Source organism: Temnothorax nylanderi, unplaced genomic scaffold, assembly GCF_030848795.1.
Source record: "Temnothorax nylanderi isolate EJ_2023f unplaced genomic scaffold, tnyl_v1.0 TNYL_tig0533_pilon, whole genome shotgun sequence".
In the NCBI taxonomy this organism is placed as follows: domain Eukaryota; kingdom Metazoa; phylum Arthropoda; class Insecta; order Hymenoptera; family Formicidae; genus Temnothorax; species Temnothorax nylanderi.
In genome coordinates this window covers 1-26,873 of record NW_027249595.1, presented here as the reverse complement: position 1 = coordinate 26,873, position 26,873 = coordinate 1, and the positions used below count along the sequence as shown (strand labels likewise).

The window sequence follows — 26,873 nt, the reverse complement described above, 5'->3', positions numbered from 1 at the left end:
CGCCAGTTGCGTTCCGCTGAAATATCTTTTTCCATGTCCCATGGAGCGGAATTCGCGGAAGCGTAATTGACTCTTGCCAATCACAAGATTGTTTCCCATAGATCCTTTCGTTGTATCTATCCGAACAGTGTATATTATTGGCACGTACAGACTACGCTTCCGCGAATTCCGCTCCATGGGACACGGAAAATTATATTTCAGCGGAACGGAATCACACGTACATACATGCAATACATCTGTCACATTAACGAATTCCATTCATAACCTACAAAATTGTCACCAACTACTACAACAATCAATCGCTAAAAATGTATTCTAAAAAATTGTTTGTTATTATTTGCGTATTATTAAATAAATTAAAACAATGTTGGTGTCCATTTAAAAAGCAACAACTACGCAGTAAAATTATAAAATTATATTCATTATATATAATCGCAGAAAGAAATGAAAATGAAAAACAACGAAGATATTGGGTACGACCTATATTTAGTATGGAGAGAAGATTAAACCAAGGAGCAAGTGAGAATCTTGTGAAGGAAATGCTGGCTGAAGACAGAGAAAAATATCGAGATTATTTTAGAATGCCACCTCAATTATTTAATGCGTTATTAACATTGGTCGAACCAGTCATCATAAAACAATATGTTATTCGCGAACCTATTTCCCCTGACACTCGGCTCCAGATTACACTGCGCTATTTATCATCAGGGGATAGTATGAAATCCCTGTCATATGCCTTCAGAGTTGCAACACTATCTCAAAAATTATATCCGAGACTTGTGAAGCTATTTGTCTTGTGAAGGAGTTGTCTAAAAGATTCAGTTTTATGGACAATGTCAGTCTTATGGACAATGAAGAGAGTTGGAAATCTGTAGCCGATGAATTTCAACGATTGTGGAACTTTCCGAATTGTATTGGTGCTATCGATGGAAAGCATGTTCAAATCCAAGTAAGTTTTAAATGGAATTCTGAGTTTATTTATATAACATTAAAACTTTATTAATAAGAAATAAAAGGCTTTGTTAAATATAAAAAGATTTATTTTATATTCAATGTACATAATACAAAATTATGATAAAAAGACAATATGTGTTCTTGTTACAGGCTCCACCAAACAGTGGATCAACATACTACAATTACAAAGGCCATCACAGTATTAATCTTCTCGGAATCAGCGATGCAAACTATTGCTTTACAATAGTCGATATTGGTGCTGAAGGTAGGCAAAGTGATGGAGGAGTCTTTCGCAATAGCGAAATTGGGAAACGCTTCGAAGTTAATTCGTTCAAACTGCCAAACCCGAAACAAGTTGAAATTGACGGACCAGAATTACCCTATGTACTAGTAGCAGATGAAGCTTTTCCACTATCGATGTACATGATGAGACCATATCCGCGAAGTAGAAAACTCGACATTGGGAAAAAAGTATTTAATTACCGACTTAGCCGTGCAAGAAGAGTTGTGGAGAACGCTTTCGGCATATTAGTGGCTCGATGGAGAATATACCGAAGGCCAATCATCGCGAATGTCAGCAATGTACGCAAAATTGTACAAGCGACTGTAGCACTGCACAATTTTATTATAAAAAACGAAGCGCAATTAACGGGAAGTAAATCATATTTACGCACTGGTGAAGAAGTGCTGCATACAAGTCATGGAGTTCGTAATATGCCACTTTGTCGAAGCCGCGGCAATAACAATGCTATTGCAGTTAGAGAAGCGTATTCAACAGACTTTCAAGGTACTGGTGCGTTATCTTACCAGTGGGAAAAAGCTTTGCAAAACGATTTTTAATTAATAATTGACGATAATTGACGATAATGATAACACTGAGGAACACTTTTGATAGATTTTTTCCCGTAGAATAAGTAGTACTGTAAGTAGATGTAAGTTGGTAAAGCGTAGATATACTTATAAACACTGGATAAACTCATTTGTAAGGCTTGTGTGTGGTATGTCATAATAAAAATATAATTTGCTTGAAAATAAATTATATTTGTTTGAAACTAAATATACCTAGTACAATAATAGTCATACTTAATATTAATGCAATAAAAAATAAAATTGTAATAATAAAAATAAAAATAAATAGATATAATAATAATATATAATGTAGTAAAAAAATTTTCTTTTATATCAGATAGCAGATTAAATGAACATAAAGTAAATATGATTTATTTATAGTTATTCGTTAAGTAATTTATCTTGCTCTTCCATGAGCATAGCAAGGAATTTCATTTCTAATTCGGTTCGCTTTCTGTATGGCAGTTTCCTTAATCCTTCTCCGAGTAGAAGTAAAAATCCATCAACTCCGTCAGGTTGTTTATTGGTTTCGCGTAATGTTGAGATAACTGTTTCGTGAAATTCGTCGTTCGTCTTGCTCAATCTGTCTGACTTTCTTTCTAAAATATTATTGATTTTTAACATAAAATAAATTTATTGAAATGTTTAATAAAATAATATAGAACCGTACTTTTACTTAAGTTTAAATCAATTTCTCCGGAGTTTGATGGCAGCGATAAGTTTGATACATTGCTGCTCGCATTGCTGCATGTTGGTTGGGGCACCAATACTGAGTCTTCACTAACTTCAGTTAACATACTTTGATCTTCTTCATTGTTTTGAACGTTTGATGGTAGACTAGTACATGTTCTAGAGAGAAAAACAGCACTTTTAATATCGGATCGGGTCCTAACAAAGAATAATCAAGAACCTTGGAGAAAAATTCCTATTGCGTGAATACTAATTTCAAGTGTCAAAGAGGACTAAATAAAATAACCAAGTCAAGTCTGGAGTGTCTCTGTATTTTAAATACATTGACTTTTTAAAAAATGTATATATTAAATTATTAAACTTACAAAGATTTTCCTAAGACATTATCCAAAAACTTCATCTGTTCGTAGAACCTAAAGGAACTTTTTTTCAAAGTTGAAGTTTCAGCAGCAGACCCACTTGGAATGTACATATGTTCTTTTTTTTTGCTTTCATATAGCAATCTCAAAGATATCGCCATCTTTTTTTGACTTGGGTTATATTTAATACTCCTATAAACACACATCAGAACCAAATAGAAGGTTTAGTTGCGCTTATATAATTATTGTACATGGCCAAAATATGTATATACATACTAACCTCCCAATGAGTTACATATTTCTTGCCACAGTGCATTTTTTTTCAATGTGCTTCTGTCGCTAGCTGGTGTTCGATGGTCGAATAATGCTCTCTTCTGGGATACGTAATATATTAAGAGCTCATCCGTATCAAGTCCTTGCATGTTATTATTTGGCAGATCATCATTTAATTCCAATTCATATGCACGAGACACTGTAAAATAAAAGAAACAATAATAACACTGGCAAACGAAACCCAGTCCATTCAGTATCATTGTTAGACGGGACAATATAATATTTCAATAGATAACTAATGGCATGCTTTACTATATAAGGGACATACTTCGATTACTATAAATAATACCTACCAACAGTGACTACTAAATTTTCATCCACACTTAATAGATGTGTTTCCTCGTTAAACGGATGAAAGCAAGAATGTTTCATCAGGTCAAAGTTTCCTGAGAGAATATATCCGCAATATCCACATTTTTTATCCTATAAACAAGTAACAAATATATAATCATAACTCAAATATATAATTCAAACTCCCGCATATTAACAAACTTATATTTTGTAAAGAAGTTGTTCAATATAGTATTGCATTAATATAAAATTATTAAATCCGTGTAAAGGCTCTGGTAAAAATCAAAGAGAGAGTGGAACGGGCTAAGTAAGAGCCAGGCGCTGTTGACGGTGCACAAAGGTTAATTCCTTTATTTATGATAAATCAAATTTTTAACGTACGTTTCGGTCCGAATTTTGGACCATCTTCAGCGATAATATAATAACGAAGTAATATATTGTTGCACTGCGCTCCGCTATCTCAGAGACACTCGCGTTCGCTCCGCGCACTCCCGGGCTCGCGTGAAAAGAGAGACAACACTTTATTAGGAAAGGAACTCAAGGGTTTATTAGAAACTCTGTACAAGCGTTTCAGGTGGAGAACACGTCCGAACGATCCGAGTCTCCCCGTAGATCTGACAGTCGTTGTTATTACACAGATCAATACATCCCGTCGTTAGGGAACGCGCTTCGGCTTGAAGCTACTCGTGAGCGAAGTTCAGGCTTCTCGTGAGCGAAGTTCCGCGCGCAACGGGTGTTCCATCACGTGTGCAACAATATATTACTTCTGAGGATAGTCCAAAATTCGGACCGAAACGTACGTTAAAAATTTGATTTATCATAAATAAAGGAATTAACCTTTGTGCACCGTCAACAGCGCTTGGCTTTTATTCAGCCCGTTCCACTCTCTCTTTAATAAAATTATTAATTCAAAATTACATTATTTAAAATTTAAATAGTTTTTAATAATGTTCTTACGGATCTCTGTTGAGATTCTGACATTTTGTCTTTTCACACTCGCACACAAGGACACAAGTATTAAGGCTTCCGCAGTTTCCGCACGATCAGTGCGGATAAAATAGAAACTTGCGGATAAAAGTCGGCGGAACGAACGTAAAAGAGGTCGAACCAATCACGAGCGTTCCGCCAATTCCGCATTGCGCATACGTTCCGTACCATGGGATCGCACCATGACTATTACGACTTTTTAATTCTTGTACTTATTTGACTGCTGCAGATCTTGAGGTGAGCTCTCTACTTTCTTTTTCTGTTTCCTTTAACGATCGATTAAGTATATTTTTCTTTCTTTTTCACAGTGGAAATATCCACTATAATCGTACGTACCAGTTCGCTTGTTACGACATCTCCTCAAGAAGGGAGCTTTCTACCTCGAGCTCTGCAGGAATAGAATCCTTTTTCTTAATAAATGCTGAAGATGGCTCAAAGGAAGAGCCGAAACGTTCGTTACATTTGAATACACGTCTTAAGTTTTATTGCGCACCACGTCCCGCGCCTGACTCGCATTCGCCGTTTATATCGTTAAGTTATTTATGTTGAATTTTTTGTGACCAATTACTAATTTGCTGATTCTATAATAATTTAATTTGATGTTATTGCTCATTTCATGAATAATTAAAAAATGTGTTTAGGATTAAGGTAAAGTCGTTACGGTGGGGCGCTGTCGCGACAGCGAACGCCCCTGGCGCGAGCACAAACAACCCTCGGGCCTGACCCGAATTCGCCCGAGATCACCCGGTTGTCGCGCCTACTGTTCCGACATGCAAATGTAAAACGCGCACGCGTTTCCTAATTCGCGTATACCGCACAACGCGTTACATCGCGGATCGATGTGATTCGTCACCTAACTCCCAGACAGCACACGGATATCCGATGGACATCCATAAGACGTCCTTTAAGAATATTGAGGATGTCCATAGGCCATCCGTTTAACGTCCATTGGACATTTTATGGACGTCCATAGTATATCTGTTTATGAAATTGGTGGACATACTTATATCCCTAAAACATGTCCACAGGATATCCGATGGACGTCCTATGGACATGATAAAAGGAAACATCCAGAATTGTAATTTACATTAAAAGGGTAAAAACAATTAAATGTATAAATATTTTAAAATAATATATTTATTTTAAAAATTATATAAAATATATACATATATGTATGTATATATGTATATATCTACACACACATACACGTATTGTTAAACGTATTGCACACGCGTATTACAAATTAATTAAAGAAAACAGCAATTTGTACAAAATAGTTATAAAAACTAATGTTGAAATTTCAATAAGGGTATTTACTCAAATTTTGTAAAAAAATTCTCAGATTTTCTAGAAATTTTACTCCAAATTCACACTTTTGCATTGTTTAAAAACAAAAATGATTCAAAATGAGCAAAAATGAAATAAATTCACAAATTGCATGTGCAAATGCAAATGTTCACATTAAAGAATATGTTTTTTTTTTATTTTGATTCTATCCCTGCCCTTTCTTTTGCACGTCTCAGCCAAGTTTTAATGGCTTGCTCAACTTCTTTTCAATTTTCCGCTGCTTTACACAGTAGAGCACTTTCCAAATAGAAAAAAAACATAATATACACATAATTATATATTTGAAATATAACTATAGTTATAGTTATTATACAGGGTATCTCTAAAGTCTGACCCAGCCTCCTGGACCTCAGGAACAGCTTTAGATATGGAAAAATATTTTAGATAAAAGTTGTAGGATATTAAAGGGGATAGATGATAAAAATATGGAATTGACTTTGAGCGATTTTTTCAAGGCCAGGTCAATGTGATACATGTTTTCTTAAAAGAATATCCCATTCTTTATTGCATATTCTTGCCTTTGTCAAGACGTTTTCAAAATACTATAATGAAGCTTTCTTTTATTAAGAATTTCCTGAGTATTTTAAATTTTGTTATGATATTTTTAATATAAAATATGAAATATCTCGTAAAGTATTAACTTTTCGATGACTTTATATTTTTATACGCAGAATAAGAAAAGGAATTAATTTTTGTAAAAAAATTATTTGATTGTATTTTGTAGAAATATTTAATTTTGCAATATTGCAAAATGTAAAAATTAATAATTTGCAAAATGTAAAAAATATGTAGACCAATAACAGTACCCTCGGCTGCCGGGTGCAACCGAGGGGAAGCGGGGGGGGGACGCGCGCACGCGGGGGGAACGCCATAAGAGATGGGCGAGGGGGACGAGGGGAGGGCATGGGGTGGGGATGGGCGAGGGGGGGGGGGTGAAGGGCGGACAGGTGCAAGGGGAAACAGGGGGGATGAGGGGGACAGGTGTGAGGGGAAATTTCCCCTGTAACCGGACAAACATTCCCCTGTAACTGGACAAAGGTGTATCGCTGTCCAATCAGATCGCGGTACGAAGACTCGAGGCTGTCCAATCAGATGCGAGTATTTTGTGGGAACACCTGTCCCTAGGCGGGTGATGGGGAAGTTCGCACCGCAGTGTTGCCACCTTGCGGTAACCTGAAAGACGTAAATTCCCTAGGCGGGTGATGGGGAATTTCGCGCCGCAGGGTTGCCACCGGGGGTGGGGGGGATCGTCGTTCCCAGACGCTCCGAGAGGGCGCTCGGATCGGCGTTATCGACCGCGTTATCGGCCGCGAGCGGAAATCCGCCCCGATTTGCGCGTCATCGCGAATAATTTTTTTCATCGCGCGCGTTCGAACGCGTCCAAACTCGTTCCAACTTGTTCAAGGTCGCTCTTCTCGACGTCCCCGCGCGGTGGGATTGATGAGCGCGCGAAAACACGTTCGAACGTGTTCAAGGCCGTTCTTTTTCGCGGTCCCGATAACCGTTCTTCGTTCTTGTTCGTCTCGGTGCGAAAGTTGTTTCGATCCTTCCCTACGCATCGTAGATGACGCAATCGCGACGATCGTGGAGTAAGCGGAGTCGGGGGACTTAGAGAGCGCGGGATCGTATCGAGATAGGTACGGAAAAGAAAGAGAGAGAACACATATATGAGATATCCGCGTACGAGCGGTAGTTTTTTATTTTTGAAAAATAAAATATGTATTTACATACGTCGATACTCGTTTACATTGTTTCTGTGTGTATAAATATATATATATATAAATTTGTAAACGTGTGTCGTGACGTTCAGGATTTGAAACAAAGCGCGGTAATCTCACAGTCGACGATCTTGTTAGGATCGAAAAACTCGCTTTTCAGTATCGCAGTCTTGGCCGAAGTTCCCGTCTTAATCGCGTTGGCGGCTATCTCCTGATAGCGCGAATACTTCGCGTCGACTTCCTCGGTGACCGCGCTCAGCGCTGAGACGATGCGATCGACGCAAAATTGTAAATCGTACAGCGAGAGCAGGGTGGCGAGCGACATTGCCAGACAAGCCGCGTTGGGTAGTTCCATACGCAAGATCGACAGGTTGTTGATCAATCCGAATCGCAGCGTCAGGTCTCCGATCGATATCGGCGAGGGGGGGCGGGTTCCATCGACGAGGTTGGATCGCAGACACGCCAATATGTCGTGTTTGCGCTCGAGTAGTCCTTTCCACATATCGAGCGTCAGAGAGATCTCCTTGCCTTGCTTATTTCCCAGGGCGATATCCACGTACGAAGGTGCGGGTATACCGTACCACGGTGACTTAACCGTGACACCGATGGCTAAGTATTTGTAGCCAGTCGTCGTCAGCGGATAACGGGTCGCCAGGATGCGCACCGCAGGCGCGACGACGGGGTGGCGAACGTCGTTGGGGGGGTGAGAGCTGGAACGCGACTCCCGATGATGATGATGATGCTGATAATGATCGTCCGTCGATTCGATCCTTCGTCTTTTTCCGTTGTCGTTCACCTCCGAATCCGTCTCGCGAGGGGAAAGATCCTTCAGCGCGGGTCGATCGGCCAACGTCGAGAACATTTCGCACGCGCGTTGCAGTATCGTTCGTTTCTGATTTCTGTTTCGACGCGTCGTATTCAGCTGACGATGCGATACTGATGCTTTGGCGGGAACTCATCGGTATAAGTAGAAAAGTTCTCACTTATATCGCGCGATGTGCGGTGTGGTGTGGGGATTTGCGCAGTCCTCTACTTCCTTCGGCGGATACGGCGATCGTAAAGCTGAACGCCGCCGCCGTCGTCGTCGTCGTCGTCGTCGTCCGAATCGCTCGCCGGTGACGTTAAATCGCCGACGCGTACGATTTGATCGAGAAGATCGCGCAACTGCTGCAACAGTTTGGTCTTAGGGCAGACGATATTCAGCATCCGTAGATCGAATTTACCGGCGGCCGTGACGGTTTTCGTAAATTCGTTGAATCTGTAGAACTGCGTCCGAGTGGTGAAGTACAGATTGCCGTCGACGTATCGGAAGATCGACGTCACGCCGGTCGGTATTCCGGGAAACGTCGCCTCGAGAGGCGTAAGTCTGACGACTTTCTTCGTACATTCGTCTATCTCGCCCACCGAGTTACCGTTGTACATCACGAAGGAACGGCCTCTATGGGTGTTTACCGCTCCGTTGAGTTTCGCATCTGCGGGAAATCCGAGTTCTCGCAAGGTCTTCGGCCAATTTGGCCTCAGAGAAAATTCCGGATATTGAACCATGTATACCAAATTATCTACGAACACCATGAGATCACCGGACGGAGATTGATAGGCAGCAGCTATGCGCGTGTAATTGTCGTGAAGAAAGCTCATGTGATTCGACAGGGCTAACGGTCCATTGTACGTCCTACCGTCCAGATCGATCGACCAAACGTAACGCCGGTACGAGATGTACATTCGATTTTCCAAAATCAATATCGCGTTTACGCGACTAAGGGCGCACAGGTCCGGCGATGGTTGCGGCGGCCGTGACCGCGGTGGCGGTGGTGGCGGCGGCGGCGGCGGCGGCGTCTGTGAGGGCGCGTTCGTGCGTTTTTCACCGTACAAACGTTGAATGTCGAGAATGTCGAATCTGTCGAGCCTAACCGGATACTGCTTGTCGGGCGAGTACGCGAACATCACCGAGGTCTTGCGCTCATTGTGCGGCAATCCGAGAGAGTGACCGATCTCGTGCGTCAGCGTGAAATGCAGGGAAAACGTATTCGGGGGATTTTTACAGACGTGAATATGCCACGGTTCGTCACCGTCGACGTGCACCTCGGAGACGAATCCCGCTTCGTTCGTCGGGAGATACGCGTGGGCCAGCACGTTACCGGGACCGTCGAATTTGGCCGACCAATTTGGGCCGTTTACGTTGATATTCGTGTTACCGTGACGTCGGGTTCGCCAAGATATTATAATGTCAGGATTCGTTTCGGAGCGTTCGAACGTCAACGCCGAATGTTGCGACCACAGATCGAACGCGGCCCGCGCGGTATTCAGCTCCTCTTTGGCGGCTACGTAAAAATCCCACGTCAGGTGAGTCCTCGGCCATTTCGATAGACTCGCCGCCGTTCCGTGCTTCAGGATATCCTGGAAACCACATCGCGGTTTACGCATAAATTGCAGCGTTTCGTCGTCGAGCGTTCCATCGCCGGGCAGACCGTAGTATCGTTGAAATTCCTCGATGGCGTTACGAAGAACGTCGTTTCGTCTCTGAGCCGGAAACGCGTCCACATCTTCGGTCAGATTTCCGTATTTCCGCAGGTAATCGATCGTATGTGAGTAATTCTCATCCGTGGGATTGACGCACCTCGCGGCGATAAAACACGCGGTTAACGCGATTACGCGCGAGAGCCACATCGTCGAGGGCGAGAGAGAGCGAGAGAAACGGCGGAACTGCGATAACGGCGTTTCGCGATATGAGCGCGATCGCGACGCGCGGTTCACGCGGTGACGCTCGTTGCCGATAGCGCGGACACATTGCACTTAGACCGTCGTGAGACAGGTTAGTTTTACCCTACTGATGACCAGTCATTGCGATAGTAATCCTGCTCAGTACGAGAGAAACCGCAGGTTCGGACATTTGGTTCACGCACTCGGTCGAGCGGCCGGTGGTGCGAAGCTACCATCCGTGGGATTATGCCTGAACGCCTCTAAGGCCGTATCCTCTCTAGTCAAAGGTGGCAATGATATCTCTAGGAGTCTCGTGAGTCGAAAGGCTCAAAACAATGTGACACACTACTAGGCGGCCGGTCCTCGCGGTCCGGTCGTCGCACGAGCCCGGTTTGCCGTACGGCGCCTCTGCCCGTCGTCGGGATCTCACCGCTTACGACGGCACGGCGTCTAACGGTCGAACATGAGTTTCGCGAGTTCGATGTCGAGACTCGGAATCGTCGCGACGCATCGCACACGTTCGCGGCATGCTGCCGAAAATAAACTCGGGACAAGAAATCGACGGCGTCCCGTCGATTCCGGGACAAGCATGGGTGTTCCGTCTAATTTCGTTTTTAAACGGTTTGCCGGCAGATTCGCGCGGTGGCTCCGAAAAATCGCGAAAAGGTGCGCGAACATCATAATCCTGATCAACGTGCTAAAAGAAGCGAGAGCGAAAGGGAAGGTCGTGACGCAAGTCTCGCCTTCCCAGGACAAGCATTGCGACGAACAAACGACGAAGCACAAACAGACGTCATGGTTTATGATTGCACATCCCTTCTTTGATTCCGCATCCTTCTTCGATTGCACATCCTCGATATATATAAGGACTCGAGGCTAGACTCGGGTGTAGTTCGTTCACAGTTTTTCGAGCTAGTGACGTGAATTATTCCTAAGAACACGTAATGGACAAAATATCCAAACTGAAAGGAGTGTGCGATTTGGCGCAAATCCAGGCAACGTCCGTAGCTAGGGCTACGGACGACTTACACGAGGCGGTGCTGCAGCTGCAGCATCGCCTCAGAAATATCGTCGATGGAGCGCCGCCCTGTCTGCAAGTCACGATCCGCGTCGACGAGGACGCACGGATGTTCGATTGCATGTAAGTTTGCAAATGTAAAATTATATTGTTATATATTCATTTATATATTTATTTATTTATTTATTTATAAATTCACTTATATATTCAGTTATATATTTATTTATAAATTCACTTATATATTCATTTATATATTTAGTAATAATATGTATTTTTTGCGAAAAGGACTCATCGGAGCGGTGTTAAAAAAATCCAGGAACCACATGCGTTTGTACGCTGCGAGGATTCGCAGCATGTATCGGGACGCCGCGCGACTCGATTTATCGGCGAAGCGTCCCGATACATGCTGCGACGGTAACGATGACAACGACGACGAAGACAACAACGACGACGACGACGAGGAGGATGAGAGCGGTCGCGGCAATATTGATATCAACTTGATTGACGTCGACTTCGAGGACGACGTCGTCGAGGGCTGGCCCTCCCTTTCTAACAAGAAATAATATGTAAAAAAATAAAAATAGTAAATAAGTAATATATAATATAACATAATATAATATAATATAACATAATATAATATAATATAACATAATATAATATAATATAACATAATATAATATAATATAATATAACATAATATAATATAACATAATATAATATAACATAATATAATATAACATAATATAATATAATATAATATAACATAATATAATATAACATAATATAATATAATATAATATAATATAATATAATATAATATAATATAATATAAAGGGGTTAGCTCTCTTCATAATAAATTGGATAAAATTATATTGTTATGTATATAATTATATCAAACAATAAAGATTTTAATGTCATTTATATTATTATAGATAGAAAAAGATTATGTTACAACACTATATGTCAAATATCCTTTCTTTGGTTTCTTCTACTCCTATTTTATATATATATAATTCTTTTTAATTCGGTTGAATAGAGCAAACTTTATACGCAATCAAAGATTCATATACGAATTTACGAAAACAAAACTTCCTCTATGAAAAAGCAATAAGTATAAAATAGTAAATAAGTAGTATATAATATACAAGAATAAATATAATATTGGATAAATATAATATTAAATAACTATTATATAAAGATAAATACGCGTGAACAGCAACGAGATTAGACGCTCCCGCCGCCGATATCGCGCTTCCGCTCGACGCTCCCGACTCCGCTCATTGACAGTTTCGCGCGCACGGCGTTATCGTTGCCGTTCTTCTTCGGAGTTCGACGCTCTCGTTCGCTTACGCATCACGCTCGTCGCTCGCGCGCTCGACGCTATCGCGCTCGGCGTTATCGAGTACGATTATACATACGGTGTAGGTATGCGAATAATGAATAGCTTTCCTCGTTGATTTTGCATCAGTTTTTTATTAAATAAAATATAGATAGATAGATCTTTTTGTTATTGATTAAAATATATACATATATAGATGGATGGATGGATACACATTTATATTTGATCCGTGGAGTCGATGCTGGAGAGACAATCGCGTCGCTCGTTCCACCAGTCGCGCAACTTCATCACGTTCTCCATCGCGCAGCACCGTTGATGGCGTCCGCAGCGAAACGTGCGATCGGCGCGAAGAAACTCCAGCCGATCGATGTCGTCGTACTCGGCGTCGATGGTCTCGATCGTCGCGTCGACGTCGCCGAGAATCTCCTCCAGCCACCTCTTCTTCTCGAGGCCTTTCACGTATATTCGCGCTCCGGGCGTCTCTTCTCCCTCGCCCAGGTCGTCGCACACCGCGCGTCGAATAATCGACCTGGCTAAGCGATAGTCCACGTCCCCGTCTTTCCAACGGAGGCCGTGATGGTTCGCCATCAGCCAGTTGGCCCTTGCTTTTTCGGCGTTCGTGAGCAGGTCCCACTTCATCGGCGCGCGAAACACGTGATGCGCGAGTTCGCGCGTTTCGTTTCGGAGCACGGCCACCTCCTTCGCGACGAATCTGTCGCTCACCACGAATCCCTGCAGGTCGACGAAGATCGTCGTTGCCGCTGCGGCCATCGAGTCGGTGCGCGTCGAACAATTCACGCTCAAACTGCTCGTTTTTAACGGGATCTGAGGAACGATCGAAGGATCCCCGTCTTTATATATATCTCCCGTTTCCGGGGTGTGGTATCCTACAATCGCCATTTCCGCTAGATGATTTTGCGCACCACATTGGTCAGCGGACCGTACTCGATGACGCGATCGTGAACGATGAGACAAAAGGCGGTGGTCTTCGGCGGAACGTTTTCCTTGCATTCGAATTCGATGCGCACGTCCACGGTGGCGCTCTTCACCGCTTCGTTCTGGCGGGAACAATCGATCACCACGAGCGGCGCTACTTGCGCGAAGTCGCGCGGGGAGAAGAGCGCGTCGTCGCGACTGTCCCCGTAGTACGCTCCTCGAAATTTCGCGTACATCTCGTACAGCACGGCGAACTTGTCGCTTTCGAAATCCGCGTTCACGTCGTCGTAGGGATAGAATTCCGAGTTGAGATACAATTTCACGTTGGCGAGCGCGCAATGATCGAACCTCGAGGAGTCCTCCGTGAATTCGTTTCGCCGTCCGGTCTGCAGCGCGAATATGACGTATCGCGTCTTCTCCAACTGCGGCGCGGCTTTCACGGCCCACGAATGCTTGGTCGTGCTCTGCAGCAGAGGAAATTCGTACAGGTACCAAGAGCGAAAGCCCACGCTCAGAAATCGTCCGCTCTCCAACGTTCGCAAAAGCGACAATTTAGTCACGTCGTTTAACGCCACGTGCGGCATACGCCATTGCACCTTCAGTAGCGTAATTTTAGGATCCTTGGCGGGATATCTCGGCACGGTTTTTTTCGGATCTACGACGCAGTTGACGTCGTTCCGAGCGCGTATCAGGATAAGTTCGTGTCGCGCGTTTATCACCACGCGTCTGTAGTCCTCGCAGAAACCCAAAAGAATATTCAAAGGTACGCAAAAGTTGAATTGATGAGACGCGTCGTTCAGATTCGATTCGTTCGTCGGATAACTCCAGCCGGCGTTCTGCAGTCTCCTGGCTCGCTCGGCGGTCAGCGACGCGTAGTTCTTTATCGTGCTGGTTATGCCGACGTTTCTACACCGGTCGATCTTCACGCCGTCGAGTTCGTATCGAATCTCGTCGAACATAAACGCCACGCAGTTGTTGACCAATTTCGCGTATTGCCTTTGAGCATCCGTCGCTTCCGACGTCGTCGCGCCCGCGCCGTCGTCATAGAGTCGTCCCTCGACGTACAGAAAACTGTCGCACGGCAGCGTATACAGATCCTGTTGCTGTATGGGTATTCGTATCTCGTCGTTGTGTCCGAACGTCGTGTTCACGTACGGGTTATACGTGTGAGTCTCGATTCCGACGATGCGCTCGTCGAAGATCGGCTCACCGCCGATACTCAGGATGTCGGCCATGGTCTTTCCTTTCGAAGTAGAAACGACGCGTTTCTCACGGCGAGACCCAGCGATCGTAGGAACCTGACGTTGGCGTTGCTGAGAACGGCTCTCTTTCCTCTTCGACCACCACCGCCACCACTTCTTCTCTTCCTTACGCTTTCGATTACGTCGTAGAACGGGCTAGCTCGCTCGTTCGTACAATCCGCGCTCGATCCGTTCAGAACGAGCATCCCTCTCGCTTTCTCTCTCTTCAGGTCGCGGAGATACGCGCACACACACACACACTAACTGCGGCGACGACGTACGTGCAGTCTAATCGTTATCTCCTCGCCGCGAAAGTCGATCAATCGATCGTTCTGATCCACGATTCGCACCGTGATATCGGTGACGATTCGCGCGACGATCGGGAGGTAAATGATCTGCGTCGGAGTCTCCGACAGTTTATATCCCGGTGGAACTTTCGGCGCGAATTCGTGTATCGCGTGCACCGAGCGTCCGTTGCTGTACGCTCCCGTGGTGATGCTGCATTCGATGCGAATTATGTTCACGCTCATGACGTCAACGGGTCCGTCGGAAACGTACCATTTGTTCGGTTTTAGGATACGATCGCGCGAGAAACCCAAAAGAGAACCGATGTTGTTCGGTTTTGTAAAATTCACTCTGTAGGCGCACTTTATCTCGCTCTTCATGGTATTCTCGTTGGCGCGAAGAGCGAGTATCGTTCTATCGCCGCCGTCATCGTCGTCGTTCTTGCCGTCGTTGTCCCCGTATATGCCATAACCGTCGTCGTCGTCGTCGTCTTCGTCCTCGTATATGCGATAAGCGTCGTCGTCGTTCTTCTCCGTTCGTTTATTTTCTTTCACCCGTTCAGCGCCATCGGCCTGCAGTTTTTCTCTCTTCTCTTTCTCTTTCTCTCTCTCGCGGGCGCGACGTTCGCGATGAAGAAGAGCGGCGCGCAGATATAAGTATAAGTATAAGTAGCGCGAGCGCGTCGTTGTATCCGTAGAAATTCGATCTCAAAAGCAACGAATCGTTCGCGCGCGCGTCGGTGATCGAGATGTTTCCCATCCTACTGACGGACAGGCGCGATATTCTCGATCTAACGGCCGAGGAGCTGGAATTCGTTCCGAAGATCGTTCTGTTGCGTAAATTTGAGAAATACGTGCAACTGCTGTGGGACCGTTTGCCCGAACATATAAAAGCGGATCCCGAGGTGCAGAGATATCGCTCGTGTATGGAACATTACAATCGTCCGTGGCAGCGAACGCACATAGACGGTCTACCGCCGCTCGTCAAGGACTGCTACGAGTGCAACCGCGCGCTCGCTCTGAACGGTGAGTCGTCGAAACGTTTCCGTTCGAATTGAGAAGAAGAAAAAACCCTCCCGCAACCGCGACCGAATGCGCGGCGCCGGTCTACTCGATCGCGCAATAAACGCTCTTCCCTTCGAGCTACATATACCCGGCTATCAGTTTTGCGGACCCGGTACGCGTCTAGCGAAGAGACTAGCGCGCGGCGACAAAGGCATCTATCCGTTGGACGCTGCGTGTCGCGAGCACGACATAGCGTATTCGCGAAGCGGCGAGCTCGCCGAACGACACGTCGCCGATCGACTGCTCGCCGAGAGGGCGCGCGAGCGTGTCACCGCGAAGGACTCGGCGGTCAGTGAGAGACTCGCCGCGGCGGCCGTATGGGCGGCTATGAAAGCGAAGACGAAACTGGGCATGGGTATGGAAAGGAAAAAAGGAAGAAAGAGGAAAGGAACGGGGAGAAACGCGAAGACGAGGAGGAAGAGGCGGAGGATACTTCCAACGGCGAAACGCGGCGGCTTCTTGCCTTTTCTACCGATGTTGGGTGCGCTCGGTTCCTTGATCGGTGGCGCGGCTGGCGTGGCCAAGGCGGTGAGCGCCGGCAAAGCGGCGCGACGGGAACTCGAGGAACTGCAGCGACACAATCGCGCGATGGAGGGTCGCGGGTTGTACCTCACGCCGTATAAGAAGCGCGGAGGTGGCGCGAGGAGAATCGCCGAAAAAAAAAATTTCGCGGAAGAAGGCGACGTTAGCGGCGACGTCGGATCTGCCGCCGTACGGCGTCACGACGAACGAGCAGCTCGATCGATCGGCGCGTCGCCTACGCATACCGTTCTTCCGTGGGGTGTTAATGCGCGACGCTCTGCCGACGAAGGTGCGACACGCGGAGTGCGGCATCGTGAATCTCGACGACGCGGCGGGTCCGGGCACGCATTGGGTCGCTTACGCGAAGAAAGGGAACGCGGCGATCTACTTCGACGCGTTCGGAAATCTCCGTCCGCCGAGGGATCTCGCGCGATATCTCGGCGGTGGCGGCGAGAGCGCGATCGTGACGTACAATCGTCGCGCGTTCCAGACGTTCGAGCAGAGAATCTGCGGACAGCTGTGCCTGCGATTTCTTCGCGAGATTGATTGGGGGAGCGGTGGCGAACGATCGACGTTCTCCCGCGATGTCGCTGACGCTCACGTTAACCGGAACCAGCAGCGTTCTCACGGCGAGTCACTTTCCCGCTTTGGATCTGAGCGACGGCGAGTACAAGCTGGGTTTGGCGACTTTTGAGACGTACAATTCGATACCGAACGTTACGCCGGCGAACAATCGATTCTACTTCGGCGAGGACGACCGGAAGATCGTCGTTCCGGAAGGGTCGTACGAACTGCGAGCCGTGAGCAGATATCTGCGCGCCGCTCTTCTTCATCGCGAACGTCGCGCCCGCGAGAGAGAGAAAGAGAAAGAGAAGAGAGAAAAACTGCAGGCCGATGGCGCTGAACGGGTAAAAGAAAATAAACGAACGGAGAAGAACGACGACGACGATAACGACGACGCTTATCGCATATACGAGGACGAAGACGACGACGACGACGACGGTTATGGCATATACGGGGACAACGACGGCAAGAACGACGACGATGACGGCGGCGATAGAACGATACTCGCTCTTCGCGCCAACGAGAATACCATGAGGAGCGAGATAAAGTGCGCCTACAGAGTGAATTTTACAAAACCGAACAACATCGGTTCTCTTTTGGGTTTCTCGCGCGATCGTATCCTAAAACCGAACAAATGGTACGTTTCCGACGGACCCGTTGACGTCATGAGCGTGAACATAATTCGCATCGAATGCAGCATCACCACGGGAGCGTACAGCAACAGACGCTCGGTGCACGCGATACACGAATTCGCGCCGAAAGTTTCACCGGGATATAAACTGTCGGAGACTCCGACGCAGATCATTTACCTCCCGATCGTCGCGCGAAACGTCACCGATATCACGGTGCAAATCGTGGATCAGAACGATCGATTGATCGACTTTCGCGGCGAGGAGATAACGATTAGACTGCACGTACGTCGTCGCCGCAGTTAGTGTGTGTGTGTGTGTGCGCGTATCTCCGCGACCTGAAAAGAGAGAGAGAGCGAGAGGGATGCTCGTTCTGAACGGATCGAGCGCGGATTGAACGAACGAGCGAGCTAGCTCGTTCTACGACGTAATCGAAAGCGTAAGGAAGAGAAGAAGTGGTGGCGGTGGTTGTCGAAGAGGAAAGAGAGCCGTTCTCAGCAACGCCAACGTCAGGTTCCTACGATCGCTGGGTCTCGCCGTGAGAAACGCGTCGTTTCTACTTCGAAAGGAAAGACCATGGCCGACATCCTGAGTATCGGCGGTGAGCCGATCTTCGACGAGCGCATCGTCGGAATCGAGACTCACACGTATAACCGGTACGTGAACACGACGTTCGGACACAACGACGAGATACGAATACCCATACAGCAACAGGATCTGTATACGCTGCCGTGCGACAGTTTTCTGTACGTCGAGGGACGACTCTATGACGACGGCGCGGGCGCGACGACGTCGGAAGCGACGGATGCTCAAAGGCAATACGCGAAATTGGTCAACAACTGCGTGGCGTTTATGTTCGACGAGATTCGATACGAACTCGACGGCGTGAATATCGACCGGTGTAGAAACGTCGGCATAACCAGCACGATAAAGAACTACGCGTCGCTGACCGCCGAGCGAGCCAGGAGACTGCAGAACGCCGGCTGGAGTTATCCGACGAACGAATCGAATCTGAACGACGCGTCTCATCAATTCAACTTTTGCGTACCTTTGAATATTCTTTTGGGTTTCTGCGAGGACTACAGACGCGTGGTGATAAACGCGCGACACGAACTTATCCTGATACGCGCTCGGAACGACGTCAACTGCGTCGTAGATCCGAAAAAAAACCGTGCCGAGAGATCCCGCCAAGGATCCTAAAATTACGCTACTGAAGGTGCAATGGCGTATGCCGCACGTGGCGTTAAACGACGTGACTAAATTGTCGCTTTTGCGAACGTTGGAGAGCGGACGATTTCTGAGCGTTGGCTTTCGCTCTTGGGACCTGTACGAATTTCCTCTGCTGCAGAGCACGACCAAGCATTCGTGGGCCGTGAAAGCCGCGCCGCAGTTGGAGAAGCCGCGATACGTCATATTCGCGCTGCAGACCGGACGGCGAAACGAATTCACGGAGGACTCCTCAAGGTTCGATCATTGCGCGCTCGCCAACGTGAAATTGTATCTCAACTCGGAATTCTATCCCTACGACGACGTGAACGCGGATTTCGAAAGCGACAAGTTCGCCGTGCTGTACGAGATGTACGCGAAATTTCGAGGAGCGTACTACGGGGACAGTCGCGACGACGCGCTCTTCTCCCCGCGCGACTTCGCGCTAGTAGCGCCGCTCGTGGTGATCGATTGTTCCCGCCAGAACGAAGCGGTGAAGAGCGCCACCGTGGACGTGCGCATCGAATTCGAATGCAAGGAAAACGTTCCGCCGAAGACCACCGCCTTTTGTCTCATCGTTCACGATCGCGTCATCGAGTACGGTCCGCTGACCAATGTGGTGCGCAAAATCATCTAGCGGAAATGGCGATTGTAGGATACCACACCCCGGAAACGGGAGATATATATAAAGACGGGGATCCTTCGATCGTTCCTCAGATCCCGTTAAAAACGAGCAGTTTGAGCGTGAATTGTTCGACGCGCACCGACTCGATGGCCGCAGCGGCAACGACGATCTTCGTCGACCTGCAGGGATTCGTGGTGAGCGACAGATTCGTCGCGAAGGAGGTGGCCGTGCTCCGAAGCAAGACGCGCGAACTCGCGCATCACGTGTTTCGCGCGCCGATGAAGTGGGACCTGCTCACGAACGCCGAAAAAGCAAGGGCCAACTGGCTGATGGCGAACCATCACGGCCTCCGTTGGAAAGATGGGGACGTGGACTATCGCTTAGCCAGGTCGATTATTCGACGCGCGGTGTGCGATGACCTGGGCGAGGGAGAAGAGACGCCCGGCGCGCGAATATACGTGAAAGGCCTCGAGAAGAAGAGGTGGCTGGAGGAGATTCTCGGCGACGTCGACGCGACGATCGAGACCATCGACGCCGAGTACGACGACATCGATCGGCTGGAGTTTCTTCGCGCCGATCGCACGTTTCGCTGCGGACGCCATCAACGGTGCTGCGCGATGAAGAACGTGATGAAGTTGCGCGACTGGTGGAACGAGCGACGCGAGTGTCTCTCCAGCATTGACTCCACGGATCAAATATAAATGTGTATCCATCCATCCATCTATATATGTATATATTTTAATCAATAACAAAAAGATCTATCTATCTATCTATATTTTATTTAATAAAAAACTGATGCAAAATCAACGAGGAAAGCTATTCATTATTCGCATACCTACACCGTATGCATAATCGTACTCGATAACGCCGAGCGCGATAGCGTCGAGCGCGCGAGCGACGAGCGTGATGCGTAAGCGAACGAGAGCGTCGAACTCCGAAGAAGAACGGCAACGATAACGCCGAGCGCGCGAAACTGTCAATGAGCGGAGTCGGGAGCGTCGAGCGGAAGCGCGATATCGGCGGCGGGAGCGTCTAATCTCGTTGAGGTTCACGCGTATTTATCTTTATATAATAGTTATTTAATATTATATTTATCCAATATTATATTTATTCTTGTATATTATATACTACTTATTTACTACTTTATACTTATTGCTTCCTCATAGAGGAAGTTTTGTTTTCGTAAATTCGTATATGAATCTTTGATTGCGTATAAAGTTTGCTCTATTCAACCGAATTAAAAAGAATTACATATATATAAAATAGGAGTAAAAGAAACCAAAGAAAGGATATTTGACATATAGTGTTGTAACATAATCTTTTTCTATCTATAATAATATAAATGACATTAAAATCTTTATTGTTTGATATAATTATATACATAACAATATAATTTTATCCAATTTATTATAAAGAGAGCTAACCCCTTTATATTATATTATATTATATTATATTATATTATATTATATTATATTATATTATATTATATTATATTATATTATATTATATTATATTATATTATATTATATTATATTATATTATATTATATTATATTATATTATATTATATATTATATTATATTATATTATATTATGTTATATTATATTATGTTATATTATATTATGTTATATTATATTATATTATATTATGTTATATTATATTATGTTATATTATATTATGTTATATTATATTATATTATGTTATATTATATACTACTTATTTACTATTTTTATTTTTTTACATATTATTCTTGTTAGAAAGGGAGGGCCAGCCCTCGACGACGTCGTCTTCGAAGTCGACGTCAATCAAGTTGATATCAATATTGCCGCGACCGCTCTCATCCTCCTCCTCGTCGTCGTCGTTGTTGTCTTCGTCGTCGTTGTCATCGTTACCGTCGCAGCATGTATCGGGACGCTTCGCCGATGAATCGAGTTGCGCGGCGTCCCGATACATGCTGCGAATCCTCGCAGCGTACAAACGCATGTGGTTCCTGGATTTTTTTAACCACCGCTCCGATGAGTCCTCTTCGCAAAAATACATATTATTACTAAATATATAAATGAATATATAAGTGAATTTATAAATAATATATAACTGAATATATAAGTGAATTTATAAATAAATAAATAAATAAATATATAAATGAATATATAACAATATAATTTTACATTTGCAAACTTACATTCGATCGAACATTTGTGCGTCCTCGTCGACGCGGATCGTGACTTGCAGACAGGGCGGCGCTCCATCGACGATATTTCTGAGGCGATGCTGCAGCTGCAGCACCGCCTCGTGTAAGTCGTCCGTAGCCCTACGGACGTTGCCTGGATTTGCGCCAAATCGCACACTCCTTTCAGTTTGGATATTTTGTCCATTACGTGTTCTTAGGAATAATTCACGTCACTAGCTCGAAAAACTGTGAACGAACTACACCCGAGTCTAGCCTCGAGTCCTTATATATATCGAGGATGTGCAATCGAAGAAGGATGCGGAATCAAAGAAGGGATGTGCAATCATAAACCATGACGTCTGTTTGTGCTTCGTCGTTTGTTCGTCGCAATGCTTGTCCTGGGAAGGCGAGACTTGCGTCACGACCTTCCCTTTCGCTCTCGCTTCTTTTAGCACGTTGATCAGGATTATGATGTTCGCGCACCTTTTCGCGATTTTTCGGAGCCACCGCGCGAATCTGCCGGCAAACCGTTTAAAACGAAATTAGACGGAACACCCATGCTTGTCCCGGAATCGACGGGACGCCGTCGATTTCTTGTCCCGAGTTTATTTTCGGCAGCATGCCGCGAACGTGTGCGATGCGTCGCGACGATTCCGAGTCTCGACATCGAACTCGCGAAACTCATGTTCGACCGTTAGACGCCGTGCCGTCGTAAGCGGTGAGATCCCGACGACGGGCAGAGGCGCCGTACGGCAAACCGGGCTCGTGCGACGACCGGACCGCGAGGACCGGCCGCCTAGTAGTGTGTCACATTGTTTTGAGCCTTTCGACTCACGAGACTCCTAGAGATATCATTGCCACCTTTGACTAGAGAGGATACGGCCTTAGAGGCGTTCAGGCATAATCCCACGGTTGGTAGCTTCGCACCACCGGCCGCTCGACCGAGTGCGTGAACCAAATGTCCGAACCTGCGGTTTCTCTCGTACTGAGCAGGATTACTATCGCAATGACTGGTCATCAGTAGGGTAAAACTAACCTGTCTCACGACGGTCTAAGTGCAATGTGTCCGCGCTATCGGCAACGAGCGTCACCGCGTGAACCGCGCGTCGCGATCGCGCTCATATCGCGAAACGCCGTTATCGCAGTTCCGCCGTTTCTCTCGCTCTCTCTCGCCCTCGACGATGTGGCTCTCGCGCGTAATCGCGTTAACCGCGTGTTTTATCGCCGCGAGGTGCGTCAATCCCACGGATGAGAATTACGCACATACGATCGATTACCTGCGGAAATACGGAAATCTGACCGAAGATGTGGACGCGTTTCCGGCTCAGAGACGAAACGACGTTCTTCGTAACGCCATCGAGGAATTTCAACGATACTACGGTCTGCCCGGCGATGGAACGCTCGACGACGAAACGCTGCAATTTATGCGTAAACCGCGATGTGGTTTCCAGGATATCCTGAAGCACGGAACGGCGGCGAGTCTATCGAAATGGCCGAGGACTCACCTGACGTGGGATTTTTACGTAGCCGCCAAAGAGGAGCTGAATACCGCGCGGGCCGCGTTCGATCTGTGGTCGCAACATTCGGCGTTGACGTTCGAACGCTCCGAAACGAATCCTGACATTATAATATCTTGGCGAACCCGACGTCACGGTAACACGAATATCAACGTAAACGGCCCAAATTGGTCGGCCAAATTCGACGGTCCCGGTAACGTGCTGGCCCACGCGTATCTCCCGACGAACGAAGCGGGATTCGTCTCCGAGGTGCACGTCGACGGTGACGAACCGTGGCATATTCACGTCTGTAAAAATCCCCCGAATACGTTTTCCCTGCATTTCACGCTGACGCACGAGATCGGTCACTCTCTCGGATTGCCGCACAATGAGCGCAAGACCTCGGTGATGTTCGCGTACTCGCCCGACAAGCAGTATCCGGTTAGGCTCGACAGATTCGACATTCTCGACATTCAACGTTTGTACGGTGAAAAACGCACGAACGCGCCCTCACAGACGCCGCCGCCGCCGCCGCCGCCACCACCGCCACCGCGGTCACGGCCGCCGCAACCATCGCCGGACCTGTGCGCCCTAGTCGCGTAAACGCGATATTGATTTTGGAAAATCGAATGTACATCTCGTACCGGCGTTACGTTTGGTCGATCGATCTGGACGGTAGGACGTACAATGGACCGTTAGCCCTGTCGAATCACATGAGCTTTCTTCACGACAATTACACGCGCATAGCTGCTGCCTATCAATCTCCGTCCGGTGATCTCATGGTGTTCGTAGATAATTTGGTATACATGGTTCAATATCCGGAATTTTCTCTGAGGCCAAATTGGCCGAAGACCTTGCGAGAACTCGGATTTCCCGCAGATGCGAAACTCAACGGAGCGGTAAACACCCATAGAGGCCGTTCCTTCGTGATGTACAACGGTAACTCGGTGGGCGAGATAGACGAATGTACGAAGAAAGTCGTCAGACTTACGCCTCTCGAGGCGACGTTTCCCGGAATACCGACCGGCGTGACGTCGATCTTCCGATACGTCGACGGCAATCTGTACTTCACCACTCGGACGCAGTTCTACAGATTCAACGAATTTACGAAACCGTCACGGCCGCCGGTAAATTCGATCTACGGATGCTGAATATCGTCTGCCCTAAGACCAAACTGTTGCAGCAGTTGCGCGATCTTCTCGATCAAATCGTACGCGTCGGCGATTTAACGTCACCGGCGAGCGATTCGGACGACGACGACGACGACGACGACGGCGGCGGCGTTCAGCTTTACGATCGCCGTATCCGCCGAAGGAAGTAGAGGACTGCGCAAATCCCCACACCACACCGCACATCGCGCGATATAAGTGAGAACTTTTCTACTTATACCGATGAGTTCCCGCAAAGCATCAGTATCGCATCGTCAGCTGAATACGACGCGTCGAAACAGAAATCAGAAACGAACGATACTGCAACGCGCGTGCGAAATGTTCTCGACGTTGGCCGATCGACCCGCGCTGAGGGATCTTTCCCCTCGCGAGACGGATTCGGAGGTGAACGACAACGGAAAAAGACGAAGGATCGAATCGACGGACGATCATTATCAGCATCATCATCATCATCGGGAGTCGCGTTCCAGCTCTCACCCCCCCAACGACGTTCGCCACCCCCGTCGTCGCGCCTGCGGTGCGCATCCTGGCGACCCGTTATCCGCTGACGACGACTGGCTACAAATACTTAGCCATCGGTGTCACGGTTAAGTCACCGTGGTACGGTATACCCGCACCTTCGTACGTGGATATCGCCCTGGGAAATAAGCAAGGCAAGGAGATCTCTCTGACGCTCGATATGTGGAAAGGACTACTCGAGCGCAAACACGACATATTGGCGTGTCTGCGATCCAACCTCGTCGATGGAACCCGCCCCCCCTCGCCGATATCGATCGGAGACCTGACGCTGCGATTCGGATTGATCAACAACCTGTCGATCTTGCGTATGGAACTACCCAACGCGGCTTGTCTGGCAATGTCGCTCGCCACCCTGCTCTCGCTGTACGATTTACAATTTTGCGTCGATCGCATCGTCTCAGCGCTGAGCGCGGTCACCGAGGAAGTCGACGCGAAGTATTCGCGCTATCAGGAGATAGCCGCCAACGCGATTAAGACGGGAACTTCGGCCAAGACTGCGATACTGAAAAGCGAGTTTTCGATCCTAACAAGATCGTCGACTGTGAGATTACCGCGCTTTGTTTCAAATCCTGAACGTCACGACACACGTTTACAAATTTATATATATATATATTTATACACACAGAAACAATGTAAACGAGTATCGACGTATGTAAATACATATTTTATTTTTCAAAAATAAAAACTACCGCTCGTACGCGGATATCTCATATATGTGTTCTCTCTCTTTCTTTTCCGTACCTATCTCGATACGATCCCGCGCTCTCTAAGTCCCCCGACTCCGCTTACTCCACGATCGTCGCGATTGCGTCATCTACGATGCGTAGGGAAGGATCGAAACAACTTTCGCACCGAGACGAACAAGAACGAAGAACGGTTATCGGGACCCGCGAAAAAGAACGGCCTTGAACACGTTCGAACGTGTTTTCGCGCGCGTCATCAATCCCACCGCGCGGGGACGTCGAGAAGAGCGACCTTGAACAAGTTGGAACGAGTTTGGACGCGTTCGAACGCGCGCGATGAAAAAAATTATTCGCGATGACGCGCAAATCGGGGCGGATTTTCCGCTCGCGCCGATAACGCGGTCGATAACGCCGATCCGAGCGCCCTCTCGGAGCGTCTGGGAACGACGATCCCCCCCACCCCCGGTGGCAACCCTGCGGTGCGAAATTCCCCATCACCCGCCTAGGGAATTTACGTCTTTCAGGTTACCGCAAGGTGGCAACACTGCGGTGCGAACTTCCCCATCACCCGCCTAGGGACAGGTGTTCCCACAAATACTCGCATCTGATTGGACAGCCTCGAGTCTTCGTACCGCGATCTGATTGGACAGCGATACACCTTTGTCCAGTTACAGGGGAATGTTTGTCCGGTTACAGGGGAAATTTTCCCTCACACCTGTCCCCCTCATCCCCCCTGTTTCCCCTTGCACCTGTCCGCCCTTCACCCCCCCCCTCGCCCATCCCCACCCCATGCCCTCCCCTCGTCCCCCTCGCCCATCTCTTATGGCGTTCCCCCCGCGTGCGCGCGTCCCCCCCCGCTTCCCTCGGTTGCACCCGGCAGCCGAGGCTACTGTTATGGGTCTACTTATTTTTTACATTTTGCAAATTATTAATTTTTACATTTTGCAATATTGCAAAATTAATATTTCTACAAAATACAATCAAATAATTTTTTTACAAAATTAATTCCTTTTCTTATTCTGCGTATAAAAATATAAAGTCATCGAAAAGTTAATACTTTACGAGATATTTCATATTTTATATTAAAAATATCATTACAAATTTAAAATATCTCAGGCAGTCCTTAACCTTTAGAGGCCGGGAAAAGGACTTGAAGAGTTTTTTTTTTTTTACTATTTT

At 46.9% G+C, this 26,873-nt stretch overlaps 6 protein-coding genes and 1 pseudogene across 6 annotated transcripts; 4 read left to right on the top strand and 3 right to left on the bottom strand.

The window, feature by feature from the left end:
• The first annotated feature begins 539 nt into the window (after positions 1 to 539).
• Positions 540 to 1,659, top strand: LOC139783704 (putative nuclease HARBI1; annotated as a pseudogene).
• A 525-nt stretch (positions 1,660 to 2,184) lies between these two features.
• Positions 2,185 to 3,881, bottom strand: LOC139783713 (uncharacterized). Its single transcript, XM_071722856.1, is given in 7 exon segments — positions 2,185 to 2,402; positions 2,474 to 2,652; positions 2,859 to 2,982; positions 2,985 to 3,044; positions 3,133 to 3,324; positions 3,479 to 3,608; positions 3,858 to 3,881. Coding segments are annotated over 7 exon segments (927 nt in total).
• A 4,676-nt stretch (positions 3,882 to 8,557) lies between these two features.
• LOC139783712 (stromelysin-1-like) lies at positions 8,558 to 10,195 on the bottom strand. The gene has a single exon (XM_071722854.1). The coding sequence runs from the start codon at positions 10,193 to 10,195 to the stop codon at positions 8,558 to 8,560; it is 1,638 nt and encodes a 545-aa protein (XP_071578955.1).
• A 3,295-nt stretch (positions 10,196 to 13,490) lies between these two features.
• On the bottom strand, positions 13,491 to 14,756 carry LOC139783711 (uncharacterized). Its single transcript, XM_071722853.1, has one exon. The coding sequence runs from the start codon at positions 14,754 to 14,756 to the stop codon at positions 13,491 to 13,493; it is 1,266 nt and encodes a 421-aa protein (XP_071578954.1).
• A 3,646-nt stretch (positions 14,757 to 18,402) lies between these two features.
• On the top strand, positions 18,403 to 19,026 carry LOC139783710 (uncharacterized). Its single transcript, XM_071722852.1, has one exon. The coding sequence runs from the start codon at positions 18,403 to 18,405 to the stop codon at positions 19,024 to 19,026; it is 624 nt and encodes a 207-aa protein (XP_071578953.1).
• A 28-nt stretch (positions 19,027 to 19,054) lies between these two features.
• On the top strand, positions 19,055 to 19,669 carry LOC139783708 (uncharacterized). The gene has a single exon (XM_071722851.1). The coding sequence runs from the start codon at positions 19,055 to 19,057 to the stop codon at positions 19,667 to 19,669; it is 615 nt and encodes a 204-aa protein (XP_071578952.1).
• Positions 19,670 to 23,008: 3,339 nt separating this feature from the next.
• On the top strand, positions 23,009 to 23,926 carry LOC139783707 (stromelysin-1-like). The gene has a single exon (XM_071722850.1). It carries the CDS (start codon positions 23,009 to 23,011, stop codon positions 23,924 to 23,926), a length of 918 nt encoding a protein of 305 aa, XP_071578951.1.
• Positions 23,927 to 26,873: the final 2,947 nt, after the last annotated feature.

Bases quoted from the DNA above. Each gene is read 5' to 3' on its own strand.
- LOC139783712 (XM_071722854.1), bottom strand. From the start codon at position 10,195: ATGTGGCTCTCGCGCGTAATCGCGTTAACCGCGTGTTTTATCGCCGCG.
- LOC139783711 (XM_071722853.1), bottom strand. From the start codon at position 14,756: ATGGCCGACATCCTGAGTATCGGCGGTGAGCCGATCTTCGACGAGCGC.
- LOC139783710 (XM_071722852.1), top strand. From the start codon at position 18,403: ATGGCCGACATCCTGAGTATCGGCGGTGAGCCGATCTTCGACGAGCGC.
- LOC139783708 (XM_071722851.1), top strand. From the start codon at position 19,055: ATGCCGCACGTGGCGTTAAACGACGTGACTAAATTGTCGCTTTTGCGA.
- LOC139783707 (XM_071722850.1), top strand. From the start codon at position 23,009: ATGTGGCTCTCGCGCGTAATCGCGTTAACCGCGTGTTTTATCGCCGCG.